Source organism: Epithele typhae, assembly GCF_022376455.1.
Source record: "Epithele typhae strain CBS 203.58 chromosome Unknown BXZ73scaffold_154, whole genome shotgun sequence".
Classification (NCBI taxonomy): Eukaryota; Fungi; Basidiomycota; class Agaricomycetes; order Polyporales; family Epitheliaceae; genus Epithele; species Epithele typhae.
Window position 1 is genome coordinate 24,834 of NW_025954345.1, and position 22,500 is coordinate 47,333.

The 22,500-nt window shown below is 61.5% G+C and overlaps 10 protein-coding genes across 10 annotated transcripts; 7 read left to right on the forward strand and 3 right to left on the reverse strand.

Moving 5' to 3' along the window:
• Positions 1 to 241: 241 nt before the first annotated feature.
• Positions 242 to 2,283, forward strand: BXZ73DRAFT_83034 (uncharacterized protein; the record flags this gene model as incomplete). The annotated part of the gene is made up of 4 exons (XM_048023843.1): positions 242 to 846; positions 892 to 1,114; positions 1,168 to 2,001; positions 2,182 to 2,283. 4 exons carry the CDS (start codon positions 242 to 244, stop codon positions 2,281 to 2,283), a joined length of 1,764 nt encoding a protein of 587 aa, XP_047871202.1.
• Positions 2,284 to 3,252: 969 nt separating this feature from the next.
• BXZ73DRAFT_83035 (uncharacterized protein) lies at positions 3,253 to 4,410 on the reverse strand (the record flags this gene model as incomplete). Its single annotated transcript, XM_048023844.1, has 1 exon — positions 3,253 to 4,410. One exon carries the CDS (start codon positions 4,408 to 4,410, stop codon positions 3,253 to 3,255), a length of 1,158 nt encoding a protein of 385 aa, XP_047871203.1.
• A 908-nt stretch (positions 4,411 to 5,318) lies between these two features.
• On the forward strand, positions 5,319 to 7,320 carry BXZ73DRAFT_108317 (uncharacterized protein; the record flags this gene model as incomplete). The annotated part of the gene is made up of 4 exons (XM_048017130.1): positions 5,319 to 5,390; positions 5,818 to 5,839; positions 5,888 to 6,174; positions 6,229 to 7,320. The coding sequence occupies 4 exons, from the start codon at positions 5,319 to 5,321 to the stop codon at positions 7,318 to 7,320; spliced, it is 1,473 nt and encodes a 490-aa protein (XP_047871204.1).
• A 534-nt stretch (positions 7,321 to 7,854) lies between these two features.
• Positions 7,855 to 9,745, forward strand: BXZ73DRAFT_93503 (peptidase S8/S53 domain-containing protein; the record flags this gene model as incomplete). The annotated part of the gene is made up of 3 exons (XM_048026676.1): positions 7,855 to 8,301; positions 8,661 to 9,559; positions 9,592 to 9,745. 3 exons carry the CDS (start codon positions 7,855 to 7,857, stop codon positions 9,743 to 9,745), a joined length of 1,500 nt encoding a protein of 499 aa, XP_047871205.1.
• Positions 9,746 to 10,568: 823 nt separating this feature from the next.
• BXZ73DRAFT_108319 (uncharacterized protein) lies at positions 10,569 to 12,377 on the forward strand (the record flags this gene model as incomplete). The annotated part of the gene is made up of 7 exons (XM_048017131.1): positions 10,569 to 10,575; positions 10,632 to 10,894; positions 10,946 to 11,017; positions 11,083 to 11,314; positions 11,368 to 11,830; positions 12,303 to 12,315; positions 12,369 to 12,377. 7 exons carry the CDS (start codon positions 10,569 to 10,571, stop codon positions 12,375 to 12,377), a joined length of 1,059 nt encoding a protein of 352 aa, XP_047871206.1.
• Positions 12,378 to 12,445: 68 nt separating this feature from the next.
• Positions 12,446 to 14,489, reverse strand: BXZ73DRAFT_108320 (uncharacterized protein; the record flags this gene model as incomplete). Its single annotated transcript, XM_048017132.1, has 5 exons — positions 12,446 to 13,300; positions 13,324 to 13,833; positions 13,908 to 13,965; positions 14,019 to 14,307; positions 14,378 to 14,489. The coding sequence occupies 5 exons, from the start codon at positions 14,487 to 14,489 to the stop codon at positions 12,446 to 12,448; spliced, it is 1,824 nt and encodes a 607-aa protein (XP_047871207.1).
• Positions 14,490 to 14,621: 132 nt separating this feature from the next.
• Positions 14,622 to 15,701, forward strand: BXZ73DRAFT_108321 (uncharacterized protein; the record flags this gene model as incomplete). The annotated part of the gene is made up of 1 exon (XM_048017133.1): positions 14,622 to 15,701. The coding sequence occupies one exon, from the start codon at positions 14,622 to 14,624 to the stop codon at positions 15,699 to 15,701; it is 1,080 nt and encodes a 359-aa protein (XP_047871208.1).
• A 753-nt stretch (positions 15,702 to 16,454) lies between these two features.
• BXZ73DRAFT_21665 (uncharacterized protein) lies at positions 16,455 to 16,847 on the forward strand (the record flags this gene model as incomplete). The annotated part of the gene is made up of 1 exon (XM_048017629.1): positions 16,455 to 16,847. A coding segment is annotated over one exon (393 nt), but the record flags the coding sequence as incomplete, so codon positions are not given.
• Positions 16,848 to 17,574: 727 nt separating this feature from the next.
• Positions 17,575 to 18,402, reverse strand: BXZ73DRAFT_83041 (uncharacterized protein; the record flags this gene model as incomplete). The annotated part of the gene is made up of 4 exons (XM_048023845.1): positions 17,575 to 17,664; positions 17,714 to 17,784; positions 17,844 to 17,909; positions 17,952 to 18,402. The coding sequence occupies 4 exons, from the start codon at positions 18,400 to 18,402 to the stop codon at positions 17,575 to 17,577; spliced, it is 678 nt and encodes a 225-aa protein (XP_047871210.1).
• A 913-nt stretch (positions 18,403 to 19,315) lies between these two features.
• BXZ73DRAFT_83042 (uncharacterized protein) lies at positions 19,316 to 22,484 on the forward strand (the record flags this gene model as incomplete). The annotated part of the gene is made up of 5 exons (XM_048023846.1): positions 19,316 to 19,820; positions 20,492 to 20,549; positions 20,948 to 21,009; positions 21,064 to 22,218; positions 22,420 to 22,484. The coding sequence occupies 5 exons, from the start codon at positions 19,316 to 19,318 to the stop codon at positions 22,482 to 22,484; spliced, it is 1,845 nt and encodes a 614-aa protein (XP_047871211.1).
• Positions 22,485 to 22,500: the final 16 nt, after the last annotated feature.

Below are 22,500 nucleotides of genomic sequence, written 5' to 3' on the forward strand. Positions count from 1 at the left end.
GCACGCGTCGCCTCACGTGTCCCCCAACGCGATCGGCCAGTGAACTCTAATTTGTTTAACGCACCCCGCGGAAGAGGCAACAAGAGGCCCGGAAGACATAAGAGGCCCGCGATGGCAGACGCATCCCCCAGTACTCAGTCCTCTCTCTCTCCTCTTGACTTCCATCAGGCCGTCTCTGCCGACTCTCCAGTCGCAGTTCCTCTCTGCCACGCCGCCCTCACGCCGTCTCACGCCCGTCATCATGCCGCTCATAACTCCTTCCTCCCTCTCCACCATCCTCCTCGCTGCATACGTCTACCTCAGCATCAGCGACGTCGGCCTGATCTGCGGTCTTCGTTATGCATGGCTCCTCCTCCTCCTCCCCTTCGGCATCTGCGCCGGCTTTGTTCACTTCGACGAACCCGCCAAGATCCTCCTCAACGTGACACTGCTTGCTGTCCATACACTATGCAAGGCAACCGCGGCGGTATACCTCCTCATCGTACATGTGCTATACCACCTCTCCCGTGGATCGGACGCCGCCCTGCAGTTCTTCATCGACGTTGCCTGCTGGGACCCCACAGGACGCCTTCGCCCCCTCCTCTTCCGCACCAAGCTCATCGTCCGGTCAGGCGTCAGTGTCGGTACTGCCTTCCACCGCACCATCGTCTCCACCGTTGAGCTCCTCGTCCTCGTCCTTCTATGCCTCCCCCACATCTCCGCAAGACTCTACGAGGGTTTCAAGATCGCATCTATCCAGTTCGTGAACGCCATCCTCACTGCGCTCCAATGCTTCCACCTCGTCGCCGGACTCCTTGTGGTTTCTGTGGGCACCTTGTTCACCGACCTCGTGGCTCCCTTCATGGCGTGCGTCTTGTCTACGGCACCGCCCCTCATCTGCCTCTCCGTCAGTATCCTTCGGTTCATCATCGCCCTCTCCCTCTATATCTCTGTCAACATCAGCATCCTTGTCGCCATATTCCAGCCTATTCTTCGACCTGTCCTTGTTCCCGTCTTCCGTCCTCTCAGCTTCTGCATGCGCATCATGATGTCTCTTGTATCTGGTATCTCCACTGTGATGTTCAGACACCTCGTCAACCTATCCTGCTGCATCATGGTACGCATAATCCGCGAGGTAAGCACGTATCTACGTTTTCAATACGCATATCCCAATGTTCTTGATTGCAGGACCGCCCTGAGGGATCGTCGAAATCCCTAGAGTCCGCGTCGGAGTGTTCTTCCACCGTGCGCCCCACACAAGACTCTACTTCGCCCAACATCACTACCGACACTCTAGACACTGTAGCCTCTCGACGTGCTTCGGACGCTGCCGCTGTCTTCCTTACAGTCTACTCCAACGTCTCCGCATGCATCATCCTCTACGCAGTTCTTTCTACTCGCATTCAACCTACCAGTCAGCCTCATCACAAGCCTTGCATGTTCCCTCCTGGCAACTCGTCCATTCTCCCATCCGCCTCCTCCGAGGATAACCTCCATCAATATCGCCTCGCCGCCGTCGTACCCTCAACTCTGAATCTTGTTGACGCTTCTTCGTCGGCACTACCCTCCCGTCTTACCCAGCCCGTTCAAGAGCACGCCCAGAAGGCGACGTCTTCGTCCGTTCATGCTACCACAGTTCACCATATGGTGACCGGTACCCACGAACCCGCGAGCCGTCGCCGTCAAGCGTCGCGCCGGGCACTGCTCGGGACCCACCCGACTCCGGGTCCCTCAGTTCCGCCCTCTTCCACCTCAACCACGTTGGTCGCCAGCGAGTCCGACTCGGACGCCGACCCGCTCGAACTGGGGCCAGTTGAAGAGCCGTCAAGCCCCGACCACGCGGGGCGTGTGGAGAGCGCGGACGAGGACGCGCGACGGAAAGCCGTGGAGGCCGTTCTGGAGCTCGCGCGAGAATCCCCAGCCTACAAGGCGGTCGTCGTCAAGTGGCTGGCGTCGGAGAGACGGCGGCTCGTCTCGCAGGGGAGGCTCTGCCGCAGGCCCGGAGGGTCGAAACCACGGCGGGTGCGTCGGACATAGGTGCCGTACGTACTTCGGTCTTCCCTTTTTCTTCGTCTGTGGGACAGTTTCTGCGCATATATACCCCGCCAAGCATCTGTGTACTCTCATCTTCATACGATCTCATCACTATTGCATCTCTACGCATATCTCGAACATCTGTAGCCCTAGTAGCATATCATTTAGTACGGTACCTATCTTCATAATTCATCTACATTCAGCCCGAGCCCTGAGACCGTGGGTACCTCCGCCAATCCGCCCTCAGATCGGGGAGTCGCCTGTAAGTAAAGAGCGTACCCAGCTCTATCTCTCGAACCTGAGCATGACAGATCGCGGGGCGAAGGGACGGAGCATATTCGGGGTTCGACGGGGCCTCCAGTTAGAAACAACGCTGTATAAAGGGGATGGAGAGCAGGGGAGGTCGCGGAGACACCTGGAACTCAGCCCTGTTGTGATGCGAAGGCGAGCGAGATGTGCGGGGGCCTCGTCCCCTGCATGAGCCGGTCGTGCGTGCACGACGCGAAGTCTGTCCGAGGAGGGGGCAGCGCAGGGTGAGGTTGTGGCTGAATGATGCGTCCACACGGGCGCGGCGATGGGGGGCATTGGGAGTGAGGAAAGAGCAGGCGCGGCCCGCTTCGTCGGGGGGAGCCGCGCGATGTCGAGAGGCCCCAAGGAGGAGTGCGCGCGCGTCGACTGGAGCCTGGGATGTAACGCAGGCGGTCGCGGGGCGAGTTGGAGGACGACGGCTGCCGTGGCCCGACGAGTGCGGGGGCAGCCCGTTCCGCGCCGGCGCGCTCTTGATACATGTCACCGGACGCGCGGCGCACAGACGTGCCACGCCCCGATGGCCAGGGATGGGTATGAGGCAATGGATCCGAGCGTGGAGCGACTGCGCGAGCGTGGCGGATGATGATGAACGGCGGAGGTAAACGACGGCGAAGGTCCTGGGTTCCTTCGAGCTTCCATGGACACCGTATCTGAAGCCGCAATGTCGCGGGCTGTCACTATTCGGGATTCGGGGGAGGTGGGTGCTCTGTTCGCAGCTATGCAGACGTCGCGGCGGTGTGCGGCGCCGGCCACGGCTGGGGATCCGGACGTGAACGAAACAAGGGCCCGGGGATGTTGAAGGAGGTCCACTGTAATTCCATCTCATCAGTGGCCGGGTTCGCGACATATTTCACGCATCAACACTTGCCTCAGTCAGTGGGAATTGAAGGTCGCGAGTCTTGTAAGTGTCGTCATGGTACATATCCGGAGCTACTTCCCCTGCTGCAGCGCCGTGACGCAGGCGACAAGGTCCTGAAGCCGGTCGCCCGGCCCCCGGTTGTGGCTCAACGGTAGCTTTTGCGCAATCAAGTGCGGAAACGCGGCCACGAGCGCAGCCGCGAGCGGCGCGACATCAACGTCCGCCGCCGCCTCTAGGGCTGCCAGCCGGAGCGTGTGCAGGCCCGTTGGCGCCAGCGCAGGGCTCGCCCCCTCCGAGGACGCGACGCCGGGGTGGGCGAAGCGCAAACCGGCCGGGTCGAGTGAGGGGAGCTGGAGGTCGTCCAGCTGAGGCAGCGCGCGCGACACCGCGTGCACCGTCGCGACGGTCGGGTGGTGGAAGCCGGGCGGGGGGCGCGAGCGGTCGTGAGAGTTGTCGTCACGGGAATGCTGGAAGGTCGCCGTGACCAGGGCGGGGAACAGCGGGGCGGGCGCGACGAGCCGGTGGAGGTCGGCGTCGCCGAGCGCGCACCCGGCGAGCTGGAAGGCAGAAACGGGGAGCGATTGGGCCGCGCCCACGCGGAGCGCGTCGAGCACGAGGCCGGCGGAAAGAGGTAGGGAGCGGAAATCGCGAGTAAGGAAAAAGTCGAGCTGGTCGAGGGCAGGCCCCAGGGCGGAAGCGATGGCCGTGAGGGCTGCGGCGGGGTCATCCTCTGGTGGGCGGGTGTCCGGGGTCTCGAAGAAGGCGAGGCGAGTGAGGCTCTGGATCGTTCCGGTGGTGCTGAAGAATATGGAGAGGTCTTCGAGAGATGCGGATATCTCGAGAGAATGAAGCGAGGGGAAGCCTCCTGAGCGTGGGGTGGCCATGGGGGAGGGAAGGAAGCTGTCGAAGAGGGTGCTGTCGACGCTGTACGTCTGGATCGTGAGGCATAGCTTGCGGAGAGCAGGGAGAGACATGAGCGAGAGTGTCATCTGCTCGGTCAAGTTCACAGTGTGTGTCACAACGAGGGTGTACAACTGGGAGAACGTCCACCATGGCACGCGTTCGCGGTTGGGAACGTTCCCCGAGAGATCTTCATATTCAGCGAGTGTTAGGGAGAGGTTTTCGATGCCAGAAAGCGTCTTTTTCATCGGCCAGTAGATGTCTCGCAGTGCTTCATCCCTTCGTCTTATCTGAGCTGGGATATCTTGGCCTCCGTAGGAATTTATCATTAACGGATTTGATGAGTACCAGAGCTCGATGTCGAATGTGATTTGTAGACGGTGGAGGCATGGGCTAAGGGTACACAGCTCCTCGCAATGTTGGTTCGTGGGAGCGTACCCGGTGAGTTCCTCCAACCGTGGAAGCAAATACCCATCGCTATCGTCATCCCTCCCGTGGTTTTGCCAGGCGTAGTAAAGACACTTGAGGCGGATGGGAGCCTCCACGTGCAGAGTCTTGACTCTGTGTGCGTACCTTGTGAACCGTTCCCAATGTACCTCGTAGATGCCAGGGGGCTGTTCTCGTTGGACTCATCAGACTGGGCACACGGTATGCCCTTGGAGGGACGTGGTAAATGCCACTAACCATCACATAATTACCACCTGGGTGTTCACGGATATGGAGGATCTCGAGCAAGTGTTCGACGTCGTCTACATTGGTCCACAAGGCGTCCAAGGCGATGTCAGATAGAGTACGGCAAACGCGGGCGATGGAGGCGAGGGTAGACTGGCCAAGTCACCGCTCGCAGAGGGTCGAGCGTGGAGTCACGCACTCTGACTCGAGGTCGTGAAGAGGGAAACGGTATGGTGACAGGTTGTGGAAGATTTCGCACGCGATCTCCATGCAGAAGAGAGCGCGGTGAGCGACAGAAGGTGGATAGAAAATCGCTGGTTCGAGTGGGATTGAGGGGACATGATCCATGAAAGGGAGCGACTACTGAGGGTGGACGAGGATGAGGGAGGTGGTGGGCGATGTCCAAGGAGGTGTTGGCCTCGGTGGGCCCGGTGGGCCAAGTTGCCAGATAAAATCAAGAAGTCGGCGATATCGCCTTTGCTTGCGGATGGACCCACGAAGCGGGCGAGCTGGCGTAGCTAGGAGACGAAAGGGGGGGCGGGGGCTGTCAGGCTTCACGTCGTCGATGGAGGCGCGGGACGAGCTGCGCGAGGTTGGCGTCGGCGAGCGCGCTCCCAGAGTGCTAGAGCTCGATCATGTGCGTCCCGGAGGAGGAGGAGGACCGGAGGGCGTGCGCGCGCGTCGAGCACAGGGCCGGCGGCGAGAGGGCAGTGGGTTGACGGAGATCGGGGTACCAGGAGGCGAAGGCGAGGCTTTCCTGGACCCTACTTGCTCAGTCTACTAGGACAGTTCTAAGCAATTGAGCAGCAAAGCACTGAATCAGAGCATCATGTACTATGTGCCCGGCCCGGCCCGGCCCTCTCCGGGCTTCTGCCCGCCCCGCAGAGCCACCGTGGCAGGTATCGTCTTTCTGCCTGTCCTTTTGTTTCACCGTCTCAGATGTGCTTGTGTGCGCAACATCCGCTACCTCGACGGAGCTTCAGGTTCACTCGTACATAAGGCTTCGCGCGACTGTTGAACGTTGAGGTGCCGGTCCCCATCGGATTGATCAACCTCAGTAACAGACCTTCCGCCCCGGGGCCATGTGTGGGTACTCGCAGTGTCATACCAGAACACAACTAACCTCTTCTACAGTGTCTCCGCTCTCGGGTTCAAGCCTGTCCCATCAAGTGTTTTTCAACGCAGACCTTCTCCCCGAGATCTTTCACCATCTCTCGCCGTATCCTGAAGGCCTCGACAACATCCTCACCGAAGGACACGCGAGCGATAACGAGGGGCAGGCGGATCTCAAGTGCACGCTGGCCGCCTGCGCACGCGTCTCTCGCGCCTTCTCCGACGTTGCGCTCGATGCCCTCTGGAGGACGTTGAACGGTCTGTGGCCCCTGTGGTGCATCATGCCGGATGAAGACGCTTTGAGCACCGTGAGAACCAGTCGCCGACGCGCTTTTGTCCTTTCGCTGACCTCCGATGCGCAGGTCCAGGTACCTGAGGACGAGTCCACTGCGGAGGCAGGCTCGCCGAGCTGGCACTGGTTCAGGTTCAGGCGCTACGCCTTCCGGGTCAGGGAGCTCAGATGCAAGATGGAACCGTTCGTGCCCTCAATGCGTCCCGACAACACAGCAGACCTGCTTATCCCACTCCTGTCTGGGGCGCCTCTCCTTCCTCGCCTCGAGCACCTGGATGCCAGGTTTGAGGTCCCTGACTGGCTACCATTGCTGTCCATCCTTCTCTCCCCATCTCTTCGTTCCATCAGGCTGTCTCTCGAGTACTCGAGATGGGGCGCTAGCCAGCTCCGGACAACACTCATCCACTCGCTTCTGCGTCTCATGACCTATCCAGACGATCGCAAACACGAGCGGCGTCTCATCCCTTGGCCGCGAGAGTTCCATGGCCCATCGTTGGAGCATCTCCTCGCTCAAGATGCGTTCCACGACCTCCACACGATCGACACCCTGGTCCACGGCCGTCCCATCGACCTCGACCGTCCCACCGTCGAAGTCCTCTCGCGCATGCCGAGCCTCAAGACCCTCTTCGTCGCGCTTGCGCTCGGCGTCCCGCCCGCCTGCCACGATGGCTTCGTCGCGCTCGAGACCCTCCACGTCAGCGCCACCCCCGCCGACATCGCCCACCTGTTCGCCGGGTGCCGCTTCCCCCGCCTGCGCGCGCTCGCCCTCCGCTCGCCCTCCGCGCACCTCCCCACCGCGCTCGCCGCCGTCCCGCGCTCGGTGACGGCGCTCGCGCTGGAGCTGCGCGACAGCTGGGAGCCGGTGCGGCTCGCGGAACTACTCGCGCCGCTCCTCGCGCGGGTCGCGCTGACGAGCTTCACGCTCGACCTCGCGCGCCGGCAGTGGGTGTCCGTCACGGACGGGGACCTGGACGCGGTCGCGGGGGCGTGGCCGGCGCTCGTCCGGCTCGAGATCACGCTCGACGGGAAGAGGAGTGCGGTGAAGGGGGCGCCGCCGGCGGACGCGGGCGTCGCGTGTCCGACGGTTGGGGGCGCGGTGCAGTTTGCGAGCAGGTGTCCGGCGTTGAGGGCGCTGCACCTTCCGATGCTGAGGAAGGTGTGAAGACAATCCTCTATATACCCGTCAGTGGGCCTTCTGAATGCTATATACACCATCTACGTTTATTGAACGCACGATCACGACGAGCACCACACACGTATACCCAGCCAGCACTAAGTACATAGCGGATCCTGCTTCGGATTATGGGAATGCATAACTTCGTTAATGGACTTGCCCGCGCGTATCGCATCGGTTCGAATCCCACACACGTCATCACATTGCGGCAGTGGCACTTCCGAGTCCCGACTTTGCCCGCAGGCCGAGGCGGAAGCACAGAAGTTCATTTCTCAAACGGCGACCCTCTTCTCGAGTCATGGACCGGGCCATCAGCGCAGCGTTTGCCGGAAACAGTCCTCCGGGCGATGCGGAGGCAAGCTGCCTGATCGAGGCAGGTGCGGAACGAGCTGCGGCACTGGGACGAAGGCGCGACGATGGGGTCAGCCACACCGTACACAGGGCCAAACACCCCCGCACCCCGTTATCACAGCCGGACCCCAGTGACGAGTACGAGTCCCCTTCCCCCCGACGACGACGACCATGTCCCGCTTGCTCTTCGTCACCCTCCTCGCCGTCTCCCTGGCGTCCGCCTCGCCGCTCTCCACCTCCCATGGCACGCCCCGCGACGTCTTCGCCACGAACCTCGCCCCCCTCGTCCACGAGCAGCACCCGCACGGGACCGTCAACGGCTCCTACATCATCGTCCTCAAGGATGGTGTCGAGCCCTCGCTCGTCGCGAACCACCTCAACTTCGTCCAGAACGTGCACGCCGCCGACCCCGCTGCCGACGCGTTCGCCGGCCTCACCCACGTCTACCAGACCCACCTCAAGGGCTACGCCGGCCACTTCTCCGACCTCGTCCTCGACCACATCCGCTCCATGCCCGAGGTCGACTACGTCGAACGCGACCAGATCGTCCGCACGCTCGAGGTCGAGCGCCTCGCCGCGTTCGAGGCGGAGCACACGACCCAGAGCAACGCTCCCTGGGTAAGTCACACGATTTCGGGCTTGCTTTGACTCGTCCTTGTCTCGCCACTGGCGCGGTCTGGTGGTCCTTTTTCGCCTCGGTGCAGTGCGGGTTTCCGACGCTGGGTGTTGGGACGTCGGTGGATGGCTCGTATGATGTCGTGGTGGCGCCCCTGCTATTGGTCCTTCCGCTGTAGCGCTCGGATCCTTGCAGATACGCTTCGTCCGCATACAGCATGCATAGGACACTTGTGGGTTTGGGCGGTCTCCCTAAGTGTGACCCACGCTCATTGGCGTGATGAGCGCGCGCTTCGCCCTGAATACGTTCCATGCTCTCCGCCGTGACGGAAGTTACAATGCTCATATATCTCCATTGCTAGGGTCTTGCCCGTGTCAGCCACCGCAAGAAGCTCTCGTTCGGCACGTTCAAGAAGTACGTGTACGACGCTGATGGCGGCGACGGTGTGGACGTCTACGTCATTGACACTGGTATCAACGTGAAGCATGCCGAATTCGAGGGTCGCGCATCTTGGGGCAAGACCATGCCCGCTAACGACGTTGACGAGGACGGCAACGGTCACGGTACTCACTGCGCGGGTACCATCGCCTCGCGCAAGTACGGTGTCGCGAAGGCTGCGAAGGTCATCGCTGTCAAGGTCCTTGGCAGCAACGGGAGCGGCACCATGTCCGACGTCATGGGCGGTGTTGACTGGGCTGCAGGAGAGGCGCAGGCCAAGGCCAAGGCAGCGGCTGAGGAGTTCAGGAAGACTGGTCGGTCTTCGCACAAGGGTTCGGTCGCGAACATGTCGCTTGGAGGTGGCAAGTCACGCGCGCTCGATGACGCTGTCAACCGTGCTGTCCGTTCGGGCATGCACTTCGCCGTCGCCGCTGGCAACGATAACCGTGATGCGTGCAACAACTCCCCCGCTGCCGCAGAGGAGGCTATCACCGTCGGCGCGTCGACTCTCGGCGACGAGCGCGCGTACTTCTCGAACCACGGCCCGTGCGTCGACGTCTTTGCCCCCGGTCTGAACATTCTCTCGACCTACATCGGCTCGAACACGTCGATCACGACCATGTCTGGCACCTCGATGGCCTCGCCCCACACCGCCGGTCTCCTCGCGTACCTCCTCTCGATCTATCCCTCGAAGGATTTCAACCCGGCGCTCCGTCCCGACCTCGTCCCCACACTGTTTGCCCACCTCGCGCCGACGACGCCCTCGGCGCTCATGCGCTCATACTCGCTTGTCTACGCGTCGCTCCCCGAGTGGGCCTCCGCGTTCCTCCCGCCGCCCGCGCTCATCGGGCCAGCGACGACGACGCGTTCGCGCCGATCCCGGTGCCGGTGCTCACGCCGAAGCAGCTCAAGCTCGCGCTGCTCGCTCTCGCGACCGAGAACGCGCTCATCGACGAGCTTCCCGCCGGCACGCCGAACTTGCTCATCTTCAACAACGCGACAGCCTGAGGGTCGATGCATTTGGGACGGGCTCTTGGTGCCCATATGGACTCTGCTCTCGTTGTCATACGTTCGTCGGTCGTCGTCGCCTGAGGGGAGAAGAGATATGGTGGGGTGGTCCTCCGGTCCCCCCTTGATCCGCTCCTTTGCCGCACCGTCACGGTATCCCTGCTCTCGTTTCTGCGCCTGTAATGACGTTCCCTGGATATAGTCACCCCCTTGGCATGTTTGTGTGTACGCTAGACGATCGATAAATGTATGCGTGGCGGGTTGCGGGTATAAGGGCGGCTCTTGGCTGGCTCTTGTACGCGTGTTCTACCAGCTTCTGTGGACTTGTGCGTGATTTTTGGCTCAGTGTGATGCCTTCCACCAATGTGGCTTCCACTCGAAGTCTTACAGATGGGTCCATAACGATAGACCCTCGCGCGAAAATAACACACGGTCGGTTGGGCGAGTTTGATCACGCGGGATTCGGTCTTCCGATGCGTCTCCTGCACACGCGTCCTCTGTCCGGCTAAACTCCGCCCAAATCGACTGTGTGCATGTATTTTCGCGCGAGAGGTCTATCGTGAGGACCCAGCTGAGTCATCGGCTGATTTGAGGCCGGAAGGCTCCAATTCTTGAGGAGACGATACCGAATCATATGGATGTCACAAACGCGAACCGTCACTGTGTGATTTGATGGTGGGTCACGACCCCCAATGTTCAGTTACTTAAATATGAACTAGGCGCCTGTCCCGCTGTGACTTAAACTTGAGACGGGTCATGTCAGCTTATGGGTCTCTCTCTTTGCTCCCTCTCCCTCGAACAACATATGATGGGTAAAATATCCATGCTCTGTTGTCTCCTCTAAGCTCATCGCATGTTTCCAAAGCGACTGGTCTCGCTCATCCAGTGCTTTCCATCCCAGAGGTCCTCTCAGAGGTCTTCTCTCATCTTGACCCCTACCTGCACGAGAGCTTCGCCGCCATTCTTCCAGAGCGACATATTCTGCAGACTGACAGATCCGCGCTGTCCACCTTGGCGCTATCTGCCCGCGTTTGTCGCTCCTTCGCTGAAGCTGCCCTCGATGTCCTTTGGAGCACGGTGTCCGATCTGGGAACGGTGCTGTCCCTGATCGACCACTTGTCACTGGGGACCAACGACTCCATACCGGAGGTGGGTATGCGCGTGCTCGTTGTCATTTGCGATGTACTGACTTTTTTCCAGAGCGATAACACCATTGTACCGGGATCGCCACGCTGGCGCTGGCACCGATTCAGGTGGTACTCCTCGCGCGTGGTCACCATCTTTGTCTACCTTCAACCCTTCCATATCTCAATGTTCTAGAATCGCTGCGATCCCAGCTCTCCCCCACAACCCGCTTTTCCCTCGTCTCCGCCACTTCACTTGCCACTTGGATCATAGCCCTTCCAAAGACCCTCTGCGCTCAGTTCATGGTTCCGCCGACCTTGCGCACGCTCGCTGTGCGGCTCTATAGCGGGGCGATCGCCCCCAGGGTCCCTTCCCAGACCACCAAGACGAACTGCGCAAGCACCCTCCAGCAAGCCACAGCGCTCGACGCAGACACCGACGACAGTCGGCGGCCCTCCTGCCAAACGGGCCCAGTCGTCTCCAAGAGCTCGCCATAGAGGGCCTGCCCGAGGACGTCTCCGCCATGCTCGCCGGCTGCCACCTCCCGCCCGTGTCCGCGCTCTCCCTCGCCCTGCGCCTCGGCGGCCGCTCGCCCTGCGCCCTCGCCCTCCAGTCCGCCCGCGCCGCCGTCTCCCCCAGCGCCGCGGCGCTCACCCGCATCGCGCTCCGTCTCCCCGGGTGCGCCATCACCAACGACGGCGGCGGCCCGCGGACGGGCGCGCCCGCGTTCGCCCCCCTCGTCGCGCCGCTGCTCGCGGGCGGGCTCCCGCACGTCGCCGCGTTCGAGTGCATGGTGCCCCGGCGGTGGGTCGCGTTCGGGGACGCGGACCTCGAGGCGCTCGCGCGCGCCTGGCCCGCGCTCACCCGGCTCCTCGTCCGGCACTCCTCCTTCCTGGACGACGAGTCGTCGCTGGGCCCGCACAGCCCGACCTGGGCCGGCGTCGCGCACGTGGCGCTCGCGTGCGCGCGCTGGGGCGTTCCCCCACGTCCTGAGCTTCGGCGTCTCGAGGCTCGTGAACTTCGAGCGGGGGGACGCTCGGGCGGTGGCGCGGGAGGTGGAGGCGCTGTTCCCGGGGCTGGTGGTGGAGCGGATGAAGAGAGGGTCTCGGAGGAGGAACAACCGGGCGTATGTGGTGGATGCCATGCTGGAGATGCGTCACCGATGATGGATGGATTGAATCAGGGCGGACCGCAGACTGCAGGATTGGTTTCCGTACCCTTACATTATTTGGCTTCTTGGAGTCGCGTCGAGACAGAAGTACAGTCATCCCACACCCATCCGTCGTCCGATATCTGGCGCATGTACGCACCCCGAACCAAAACAAGCTGCAACCAAGCCGGCGAGCCTCCGCCAGAAGGGACGCATGCGGTCCTTGAGTGAGGAGTCATGGATGACAGAGGTCAAAAATGGTTATTGAACATTCGATGCCAGAGATATCTACATAGTACGCAAGTTCAAAAGCCCGTCGTAAGGTATAGCACTGACGACTCGTCGCAGCTTGTCTAAGTATTCTGTTTCGAGTACGTATAACATGAGCTGCGAGCATACATCCCCAGAGCTATCTCCCAGCCGAGCTACTTCCCCTGCTGCAGCGCCGTGACGCACGCTACAAGGTCCGGAAGCCGGTCGTTCGGCTCCAAGTCGGAGTCGCTCAACGGCAGCTTGTGCGCCCTCAAGCGCGGAAACGCGGCCACGAGCGCGGCCGCGAGCGGCGCGACATCAACGTCCGCCGCCGCCTCTAAGGCTGCCAGCCGGAGCGCGACCATGCTCGACGGCGACCGCGCCGCGTCCTCGGAGGCGACAACTTGCCCTGCGCCGTCGCCGACGGGGGTGGGCGAAGCGCAAGCCGGGCCGCGATCGAGCGAGGGGAGCTGGAGGTGGCGCAGCCGCGGCAGCGCGCACGACACCGCGTGCACCGTCGCCACGGTCGGGTGGTGAAAGCCGGGCGGGGGGCGGGAGCGGTCGCGCACGGCGTCGTCGTGGGTGTACATGAAGGTCGCGCCGACCAGGGCGGGGAAAAGCGGGGCGGGTGCGACGAGCTGGTGGAGGTCGGCGTCGGTGAGCGAGCACCCGGCGAGCTGGAAGCCAGTAACGGCCCGGAGCGATTGGGTCACGACCGCATGGAGCGCGTCGAGGACGAGGCCGGCGGAAAGAGGTACGGGGCGGGAATCGAGAGCGAGGAAAAAGTTGAGTTGGTCGAGGGCAGGCCCCAGGGCGGAAGCGATGGCCGTGAGGGCGGCGGTGGGGTCATCCTCTGGCCCTGAGCGGGCAGTGTCCATGATTTCGGTGAAGAAAAAATAAGCGAGACTCTGGATCGTTCCGGTGGTGCCGAAGAATATGAGGATGTCTTCGAAAGATGCGGTGATCCCGAGAGTGTGAAGCGAGGGGAAGCCTCCTGAGCGGGGGGTGGCCATGGGGGAGGGGAGGAGCTGTCGAAGAGGGAGCTGTCGACGTTGTACGTCTGGAACGTGAGGCATAGCTTGCGGAGAGCAGGGAGAGACATGAGCGAGAGCGTCATCTGCTCGGTCAAGTTCACAGTGTGTTTCACGATGAGGGTGCGCAACTGGGAGAACGTCCACCATGGCACGCGTTCGCGGTCGGGGACGTTCTCCGAAGGCTCTTCTTCGTTGTCGAGGTTTAGAACGAGATCTTCGATTCCAGACAGCGTCTTTTTCATCCGCCAGTAGATGTCTCGTAGTGCTTCATCTCTTCGTCTTCTCCGATCTTCGATATCTTGACGTCCGTAGAATTTTATGATAATTATCCGATTCGATTCGAGCCAGAGCTTGATGTCGAATACGATGGATAGACGGCGGAGGCATGGGCTAAGGTTACGAAGCTCCTCGCAATATCGGTCCATGGGTGCGTACGCGGTGAGTTCCTGCAGCCGTGGAAGCAGATACCCATCGTCGTCGTCATCCCTCCCGTCCCGGTAGAGATTTCTCCAGGCGTCGTAAAGCCACTTGAGGCAGATGGGAGCCACCAGTGAAGAGCCTTGACTCTGTGTGCGTACCTTATGAACCGTTCCCAATGTACCTCGGAGATTCCAGGGGGCTGCTCTCGCTGGATGACCATCTTTGTCAGATTGGGCGCACTGTATGCACGTATTGGATGCCACTCACTACCTCATAACTACCATCTAGGTACTTACTGATATGGAGGTTGGGTAGGAGATCGAGCAGATCTTCTACGTGGTCTACCCGCTTCCACAAGGCGTCCAAAGCGATGTCGGAAAGAGTATGGCAAACGCGGGCGATCGAGGCGAGGGTGGACTGGCCAAGTCGCCGCTCGCAGAGGGTTGACTCCGGAAGGTCGCGCACTGAGGAGTCGTAGAGAGGGAGAGGGGGTGGCGACAGGTTGTGGAGGATTTCGCACGCGATCTCCACGCAGAAGAGCGCGCGGTGAGCGGCACAAGGTGGATCAGGAATCGCTAGCGCTGGTTCGAGCGTGGTTGGGACCGGATCCATGAGAAGGAGCGATGGCCGAGGGTCGACGAGGCTGTGGACGAGGACGAGGGAGGTCGTGGTCGATACCCAAGGAGGTGTTGGCCTCCACGAGGCAGAAGTTGTCGAATAAAACCGAAAAGTCTGCGGTATCGATGATCACGTGCACGGGCATGGGAAGCGTCAAGCGGACACTATCCCCATCCACTGGCGGACGACCACGACGGCATCGCTCCTTGACCTCGTACCACCACCATCTCCTCCAGCGTCTACCCCCTCCCTGCCGACGCCCTCACCCCCTGGTACGATGTCGCCCTCCAACAAGAAGGGCAAGAAGAAAGCCAAGGCCCCCATCCCCGCGATGACGAGCCCCACGCCTGCATACCCACAGCTACCGCCTGACACCCTCGGCTTCGTCAACGGTGAGCCCGTTTTCCGCAACCCCGAGGACTTCCTGGACGACCTGGAAGACCCGGAAGTCGAAGCCGAATGGCTCGACTACTACGAGGACGAAGCCCGCGAGGCCGAGTCCCTCTTCGCTCGCCCCGGCCACCGCACGCAGCCCTCCTGCTCCCGCGCTGGTCCCTCCTCCCGCCCCCAAGCCCCCGCGACCCCCCCTCCCTTCCCACCCGACGCGGTCCAACCCGACGGGCTCCACCCATACAATAATCCATTCCAGATGCCGCCCAACGGGGACCCCCGATGGCTCGTCTGGGACGCGGAGTGGCTGCGCATCCGCAACGCCCTCCAAGCCTCCATCGGCGACCACGCCCGTCTCCCCGAACGGGGGCAAATGGCCGTCGCCTCCGACCCCCCTCTGGTGGCCCCCTCCGCTGCCTCCACACCCCTACCCAGCGTCGCCGTCCCTCCCCCAGGCCCGGCCACCCCTCCCCCTCCCCCTGCCTCGGGCGTGAAACAAATCCGCCTGGAGCCGATCCTCACCGAGGTCCTCGGACTCCTCCTCCGCGACCGGCTCGAGGTCACCACTAACCTCGCCTCCACCCGCATCGTCCAGACCTTCCTGGCCCACGGACACTCCGCATTCGAGGCGCAGAAGCTGATCAGCGACCACCCGCTCCTGATCGTCGCCCTCCCCCTCCTCATCCGGCTGACGCGCGAACACGCCGCTGCCGCCATCCAACACCACGCCCCGGCCGCTCGTCCCCTGGACCCCGCTGCGCCGGCGTTCCAGCCCCCACGACCCCCACGCCCTCCCACGCCCACTCGGCACCAACCCCCCACGCGCCTGCGGCCCCCACGCCCGCGCCCACGCTCCCTGCCTCCCCCCTCCTCCAGACCGGATGGCGGTCACACCACCCGCCTCCCCCATCCCACACGTCCGCCTCCCCTCCCGGCCCCCTCTGCCCCGAGGTCGATATGGCGGTGAACCCCCGTGCCAACACGCCGGAGCCCGACGCAACGGCTGCTCACACGCCGGCGCCCCCTCCCGCTGCCTCACCCCTGCGCCCACCCGGCCTGCCTCCCCCGTTCCCGCCCCGCCCCACACGCCCACACGGCCCACCTCCCCATGACCGTCGAGCCCTCTGGCTTGGCGGCTCTGCCACCACGCCCCGACCCCGTTGCTGCCGTCCCCGATCCCACGCCCTGGGTGAAGGTTGCACGCCGACGAGGTCGGGGATCGGGCCAGGCTGCTGCTGCACCGCCCCCCGCGGGCGCCCAGCTGGCCGCTGCGCCCCAAACCCCCACGCAGGCTGCGGGCCCCACGCCCAAGCCCTCCCTCCTCCAGACCACGCTGCAGGCTCTCCGCCAGCGGCGTCCAGCGGGCTCCGCCCGAATCCTCTACTTCCACGAGGTCGACCCCGGCACGGCGCAACGACGCAGCCTGTCGGACGCGTCCCTCCTGGACATCTTCCGGAAGGAGTGCGGCGCTCCCATCACCCGCATCTCCACCAACCCGGCGCGCACGCGCTGGACGGTGCTCCCGACCGCCCCGCCGCCGGGCCACACCATTGACGCCGACGCCCAAGCGCGCGTCATCCACTCCCGCCTCGAGGCCGTGCTCGGCACGCCTCTCCGACTCTCCCGTTTCGTCCACCGCGTTTCCGTGGTCTTCCCCCACGTCGAGTGCGAGGACATCACCCCTCACGGCGACGCCGGCCGGATCGCAGCCCCCGAGGCTCTCCGCGCCGCTGTCACCCGCTCGCAGTCCCGGGTCTGGGAAGACGCCCTCGCGCGCGTTTCCCAGGCCCCTAACGCTATCCGTTGGGGCCCCCACCCCGACCGCTCCACCACCGCCGCGCTCTTCGTCGACTTCGACGACGACGCGCACTTCAAGACGCTCCGGGCCGTCCACGGGACGCGCCTTCTTTTCAACAACGGGCCGCGTGAGTGCACCCCCACCCGCCTCGCCCCCCTTCGCACCCAATGCTCGAACTGCCAACGGTTCGGGCATGTGGCGCCCCGCTGCCGCGCACCACCGACGTGCGGCATGTGTGCGGGCTCCCACGACACCCGCCTCCACGCGCTCCGCGTGCCTGGCCCTTTGCAACGCGAGTTGAAGTGCGCGAACTGCTCCGGCAGTCACGCGGCCTTCGACTCATCGTGCCCCCGCCGCCTCCCGGCCGCGCAGGGCGCGAACGACGCACACCACCCGCAGGGCGCGCAACCGCGCAGCCCACGCAAAGGAAGGCCGGCGGCAGGTCGGTCATAGGCCAAGACGGTACTGGGTAAGAAGTGTGACGCATTTGACTTGTATCATCCGCACTCGCATCACGATTCGCTTCGGACACTCCCCGGGCGCCCGCGGCCCCTCACTCTCCCCAACTTGCTACGGCAGGGGTCCCGTGCCGCTCGGTGTCACACGAACGCGGGATAGAGCTTTAGCAGTGTCGCACTTCCGATACGGTACTTACGTACGTCAATGTGTGGTACTGGGATAAGCAGATCATAATAATAATAATAATAATAATAAAGGACGACCACGACGGACCGGCTATCACCTGCCTTGAGGCTGATATCGAATCCATCCAACAGCGACCCGCAGGGGTGCGCACCCATTCGCGATAGCATCTGTCCAGACCAAAAAACCGTCCTTAGTGTGGGGAAGGAGGACGAGCAGGCGTAGCTACATAGCCGACGACGGAGCAGTGGTGGCGACTGGGAAAAAAAGGCCTTAGAACCGTGCATCTGAATTCCGGATCAGAGTAGGGATCACAAGTTCGGCGGTGAGGCATTTACATAGCTCGTACACGTGTAGTGTAGTGCAGGTTTTATCCAAATATGCCGTACGACAGGGAACTTCAAGCATGTCGTTGCTTAGTAAGTAGTAGCCTCTCGATCTCGCGGAGGAGCCCGCGATGGACGCCCGTGGTCGCATGAAACGTGCCGCGCTGGGGGAGAGCGACGGGAGAAGCAGGACACGGAATTGAGACAGCACACCCACGACGGCGCGGAGTCCTCGACTTCAGGGGTGTTAGTGGGTGCGCCGGGCGGGTGGAAGAGACCAGCCGCTGTATTTTGAAAGTCAGCAGTAGTGCGAGGGATTCTGGAAGTCCAACGCAGAACTCACCATCACGAAACGGTGAATCGCTCATGACACGTTCCGCGTCGCCAGCATGGCGCCCACCACGTCCGCCTACCGGTGTTCCGTCATGTACTCAGATCGCCCGACCCGTACCACTTCCAGCTCCAGAAACAATGCCTCCACCTTGCGAGCCAACGTTCCGATTTGTGACCAGATCCGACGCCTCAAAGGTCCGGACCAGCGGGAACGCCTTGGACGGCTCGTCAGCGTGAGAGACGTCGAGGTGGGGGACGCGCAGCGTCTGCAGCTTCACGCACGTTTCTAGCAAGTGCGTCACCGCCGCCCAGGTCGGTGCCGGTTCCGCAGGGATCGGCGCCATTCCCGCGAGGCAGTCTCGCACGTCCAGTTGGGTGAGTCCAGGCCACGCGCGCGCGATCGCTTCGAGGTCGACATCGCCGAACGTGACACGGAGTCCCACCAGCAAGCACCGGAAGGCGGCGACGCGCGGGAGCGAAAGCAAAGGGAATATGAGGGCGCTGAACGAGGAGAGAACGGGCCCGGTCAGTTTGAGGTCGATGAGGGAGTCACCGAGCGATGCGGTCATACAAACGCACGGAGTCGTCTTGTACTTCTAGCAAATCAAACACAGAAAGGTCTCCTCCATCAGCTTTGCATCATTGGCCTTCGTCCCTCAGTTGGTGGTGATGAATTAGACGAGACGCGGAGCCAAAAGCTCCTACAGCGTCCGTCCGCGTCACTTCGAACCATCGACATCTCCTGAGGAGCGAGTCGGGCTCATGGATGACGCAGTGACCGGAGGCACCACCAAAGAACGCAAAACAAACCAGGGAGAGGGCATACCAGCGTAATATGGAGGGTATGGTTTCCGAGAGCTCCGCACTGCTCGTCTTTTGGGCCGAGGAGGTCGCGCAGGCTAGCTGTCGAATCGGCACCGCGCGTGTTCCGGGGGTCCTGTAACGTCTGTTCTTCAGCATCCCAGACGTGAAACCAGGGACGTTTTTGGGAGAGTGAGCTCTCGTGTAGCCGATGCTGAGCGCTGAGCAGTCGCACTGTGATGCAACGGGGAGCCTGAGGGACAGTGTTGTCAGTTGGCTGGGCAAGATTCGGAAAGTAGTGTGACTGGGCTCACTGGGGAAACTGGCGTTGTTGCATATAATGTAGCGGGGGACATGCACGGAACTGGAGCGTACAGCTACGGTGTAGTGACCGTAGCTGTATCACAGAGAGCGAACCCCCCGCGATGGGGCCAGTGAGGATCCCGCTCCCGAAGAGCGGCACGCGTCTCTTCACGTGCGCCTAAACGCGATCGACCTCGTGAACTCTAATTTGTTGAACGCCTACGCCGCGCAGAACATATGAAAGCCCGGCCAGGTGTAACATATAAAGCCCCCGCCCGGCCAGGCGCATCCTCCACTCAACTCTCCATCCTCAGCCCTCTTACTTGGTGCCCACCAGCGCCCACTCAGCCTCTCCAAGCCTCCCACCTCAGCCTCACCATGGCCCCCTCCTCAGTCGTCACCTTCCTCGTCGCCCTCCACCTCTCCCTCGTCCTCGCGGCTTCTCACCTCCTCGGAATCCTCACCTCATCGACAGTCCTCCTCGCCCACGTCTTGGCTGCCGCCGTCTTCCTCGTCGCCGGCGTCGTCGTCGGCCGCGTCAACATCGATGACGTCACCGTCTTCCTCCAACACTCGCTCCTCATCGCCGGCCGGATCCTGGAGGCCGTCGCCCTGGCGTACCTCACCCTCGTCTCTGCCATCCACCACACATCCCTCAGCGTCCTGGAACTACTCCAACGGTTCATCGATGTCGCCAAACTGAACCCCACTGGTTGCCGAGTCCTCCTCCCCTTCCTCTCCGACGTCAAGCGGATCCTCTGCACCGGCATCTCCTGGGGTACCAACGTCCACCATGCAATTATATTCTCTGTACACCTCGCCGCACTCCTCTTCAAATTGATCTCCACCACCACATCGCGCACCATCACCAATGTCGCCTGCAGTGCCCAGGCCTTGTTCATTCTGGAGTGCATGCCACTATTGTAGCCAGGGATGCCACTCATATTTTTGACACTGTAGCCTGGGGATACCGCTCGGGTGGGCTCATATGAGCGGGCGCTCTGTAGCCCATATTCCCGCTCATATGAGGGCACAGCCACATGTATAAGCAAGCCCTATGCCACCTTTGTATGATGCTCTTACTACTGCTGCTGCTTTGTAGCTACTACATCTATATAAAAGGATGTACCCTGTGTTGCCTCTCATATGAGCCCGTCGTCTATGTTGCCTCTCATATGAGCCCGTCGCCTATGTTGCCTCTCATATGAGCCCGTCGTCTATGTTGCCTCTCATATGAGCCCGTCGTCTATGTTGCCTCTCATATGAGCCCGTCGCCTGCGTCCTAACTCATACGGGCACAGCGCTCATGTTGTGTAATATCTAGATGGCTACTACGTCTATTTAAAAGCATGTACCCGGTGTTGCCACTCATATCGGCCTGTTGCCTGTGTTGCAGCTGATATGTGCACGTCGCCTGCGATGCCACCCATATTAGCACGTACTGTTTGCCATAGGGTTTAACATGGCGTGCATGGGTGTTCAAACATTCAAGGACTACAGAGGCTTCTTGCTCGTTTGATTTTCTATCTGGGTGTTGCATGACCATCCATACAGGCCACAATACTGAGGCCATGCGTAACTGGGGCGATGGCATAAAGACTCCGGTGTACACGTAGGCACGCTTCTTTAGAAAGCACGTGTGATGGGCGCGGCTGATATGTATACAGGCCCTTGTTTCCCCCCTCTGCCCATCTATCGCCCCTCTGCTCATCTCCATATCGCATATCCCAAACCTGTTCCATCCCCCTTGCCACCCCCCACAAACATGTCCGACACTTCCGACCATGTCCCATACATTCACATGCTCCCTGTAACCGTCCCAAACGACGTTCCTCTCGGAGTCAATATTCTCTTCGGAAAGCAGGTCCGTCGCCTACGCAACCGTAAGCAAGCAGCTGCTTACTTTATTCCTGCATCGAAACCACAGTGCGACCACTGCCTCTCTCGGAACGTAGACTGCAAATATTCCCGCTCGGTCGAAAGCACCATGCCGCCCACCCGTTGCGACAGCTGCTGGATCAATGGACGGACGTGCACGTATAATCTTCTCAGCGCCTACGGCGGCTTGACCAGTATGTGCACACGTTAAATAAGCTCCGTCTTTCATACTGACTTGGGATCGACAGTTGAGGACGACATGCCCCTATCCGCGCTGGCATATATGGACCGCGACGGCTTCCGTATCAATCCACGCCTGCAAGGCCGTGATCTGGTCTTGGCAGAAGGCGCCATTCGATACTTCCTGGCAAAAAGCTCTCCACAGAGCTACTCCGTGTTGGCGTGGCCCTGTGATGTTTTCAGGCCGATCTTCGGGGATGATGAAGCGTGGCCCATACTCGAACACTACAACTTTCCCGAAAAGTCCGCTATGAGGGCTTTGTCCATAGAAATGCTCGGCTATACTCTCCAACATCGGTGCCGACCACCAGTGATGCCCTGGGTTGTGGAAGCCTGTGGCACAGGCATGTGCCTTCCCATTGCGCCTTTCCGGCATCTCGATTACCTACGCCCACGGGTCAGCCCTCTCTGGCAGCACGAAGGGCCTGTACGCATTTCATGGCTCCAGCCTGAAATTACTGGCTTTCAGCAGTCTGGATCGCCTGGGTGGCATCCGTTGTCTCGTCCTGCAACCCCACCGCCCGCGTACCCTCAATTGCAGCCTATCCTCGACGAAGCCGGTGGAGAAACGCGCGACCACGCTGCTGGAACGCCAGAGTTGGAAGGCGGCACGTCTCATCCACAGCCCATCCCGTCCACCACCAGAGGAGTTGACATAGAACTCGACGGCAATTTTGGTCTACGCCGACCTGTATCATCACCTCCCCGAATCCCAGACGGCATCGTCTTGCCTCCCAGCCAGAGCATCACTCCCAACAACGAAAATACCCCAGAAGCCAACCAGGCAGGTGCCGGCCCCTCAGAGGCAGATGGCGGCCTGGTATACATCGACGTCGGTGGGGCTGAACGGCGGCTTAACCAGGTGGACATCGGCCAAGTCTCTGCGCACCGGAGCAGGTACTTGGGTGCAAGACACGCACTACTGGCGGGATCTCCCACCCCATGTTGGCAGCTTTACGAGATGGGCAGTGCCGCGATGGATGAGGAATTGGTCACTAATCTGCCGTTTGGACTGCTGGACCTGACGGACTCTGCACCAGGTTGGAACATTCGAAACGTAGACTTTCTCCGAGACGGGATGGGTGCTACAGACATGATGGTTGCAGGTTGGCATTGCTGGGACCTTGCGGCGCGAGCAGAAACACCGCGGAGAGGAGGCGAAAGTCAGTTGGCATCTGAATATGATTACATATAGTTTGTTGGAAAGTACTGTTATACGCATGTCAACGATGGAACGTGATACGATTCAAGTGAAGCTGCCCATTTGACTGTCCTGCCTGACATGAATGGCATGGGACTATGGCTTCCTGAGGTATGCTCTTCATGTTGTATCATCACCCTCCGTGCTTCATTTATTTCCAAAGCATTGCACATGTCGGCGACCCAATACAATATATGGACGGACTGGGTTGCTGTCTCGGAAATGTAATATTCGTATACAAAGC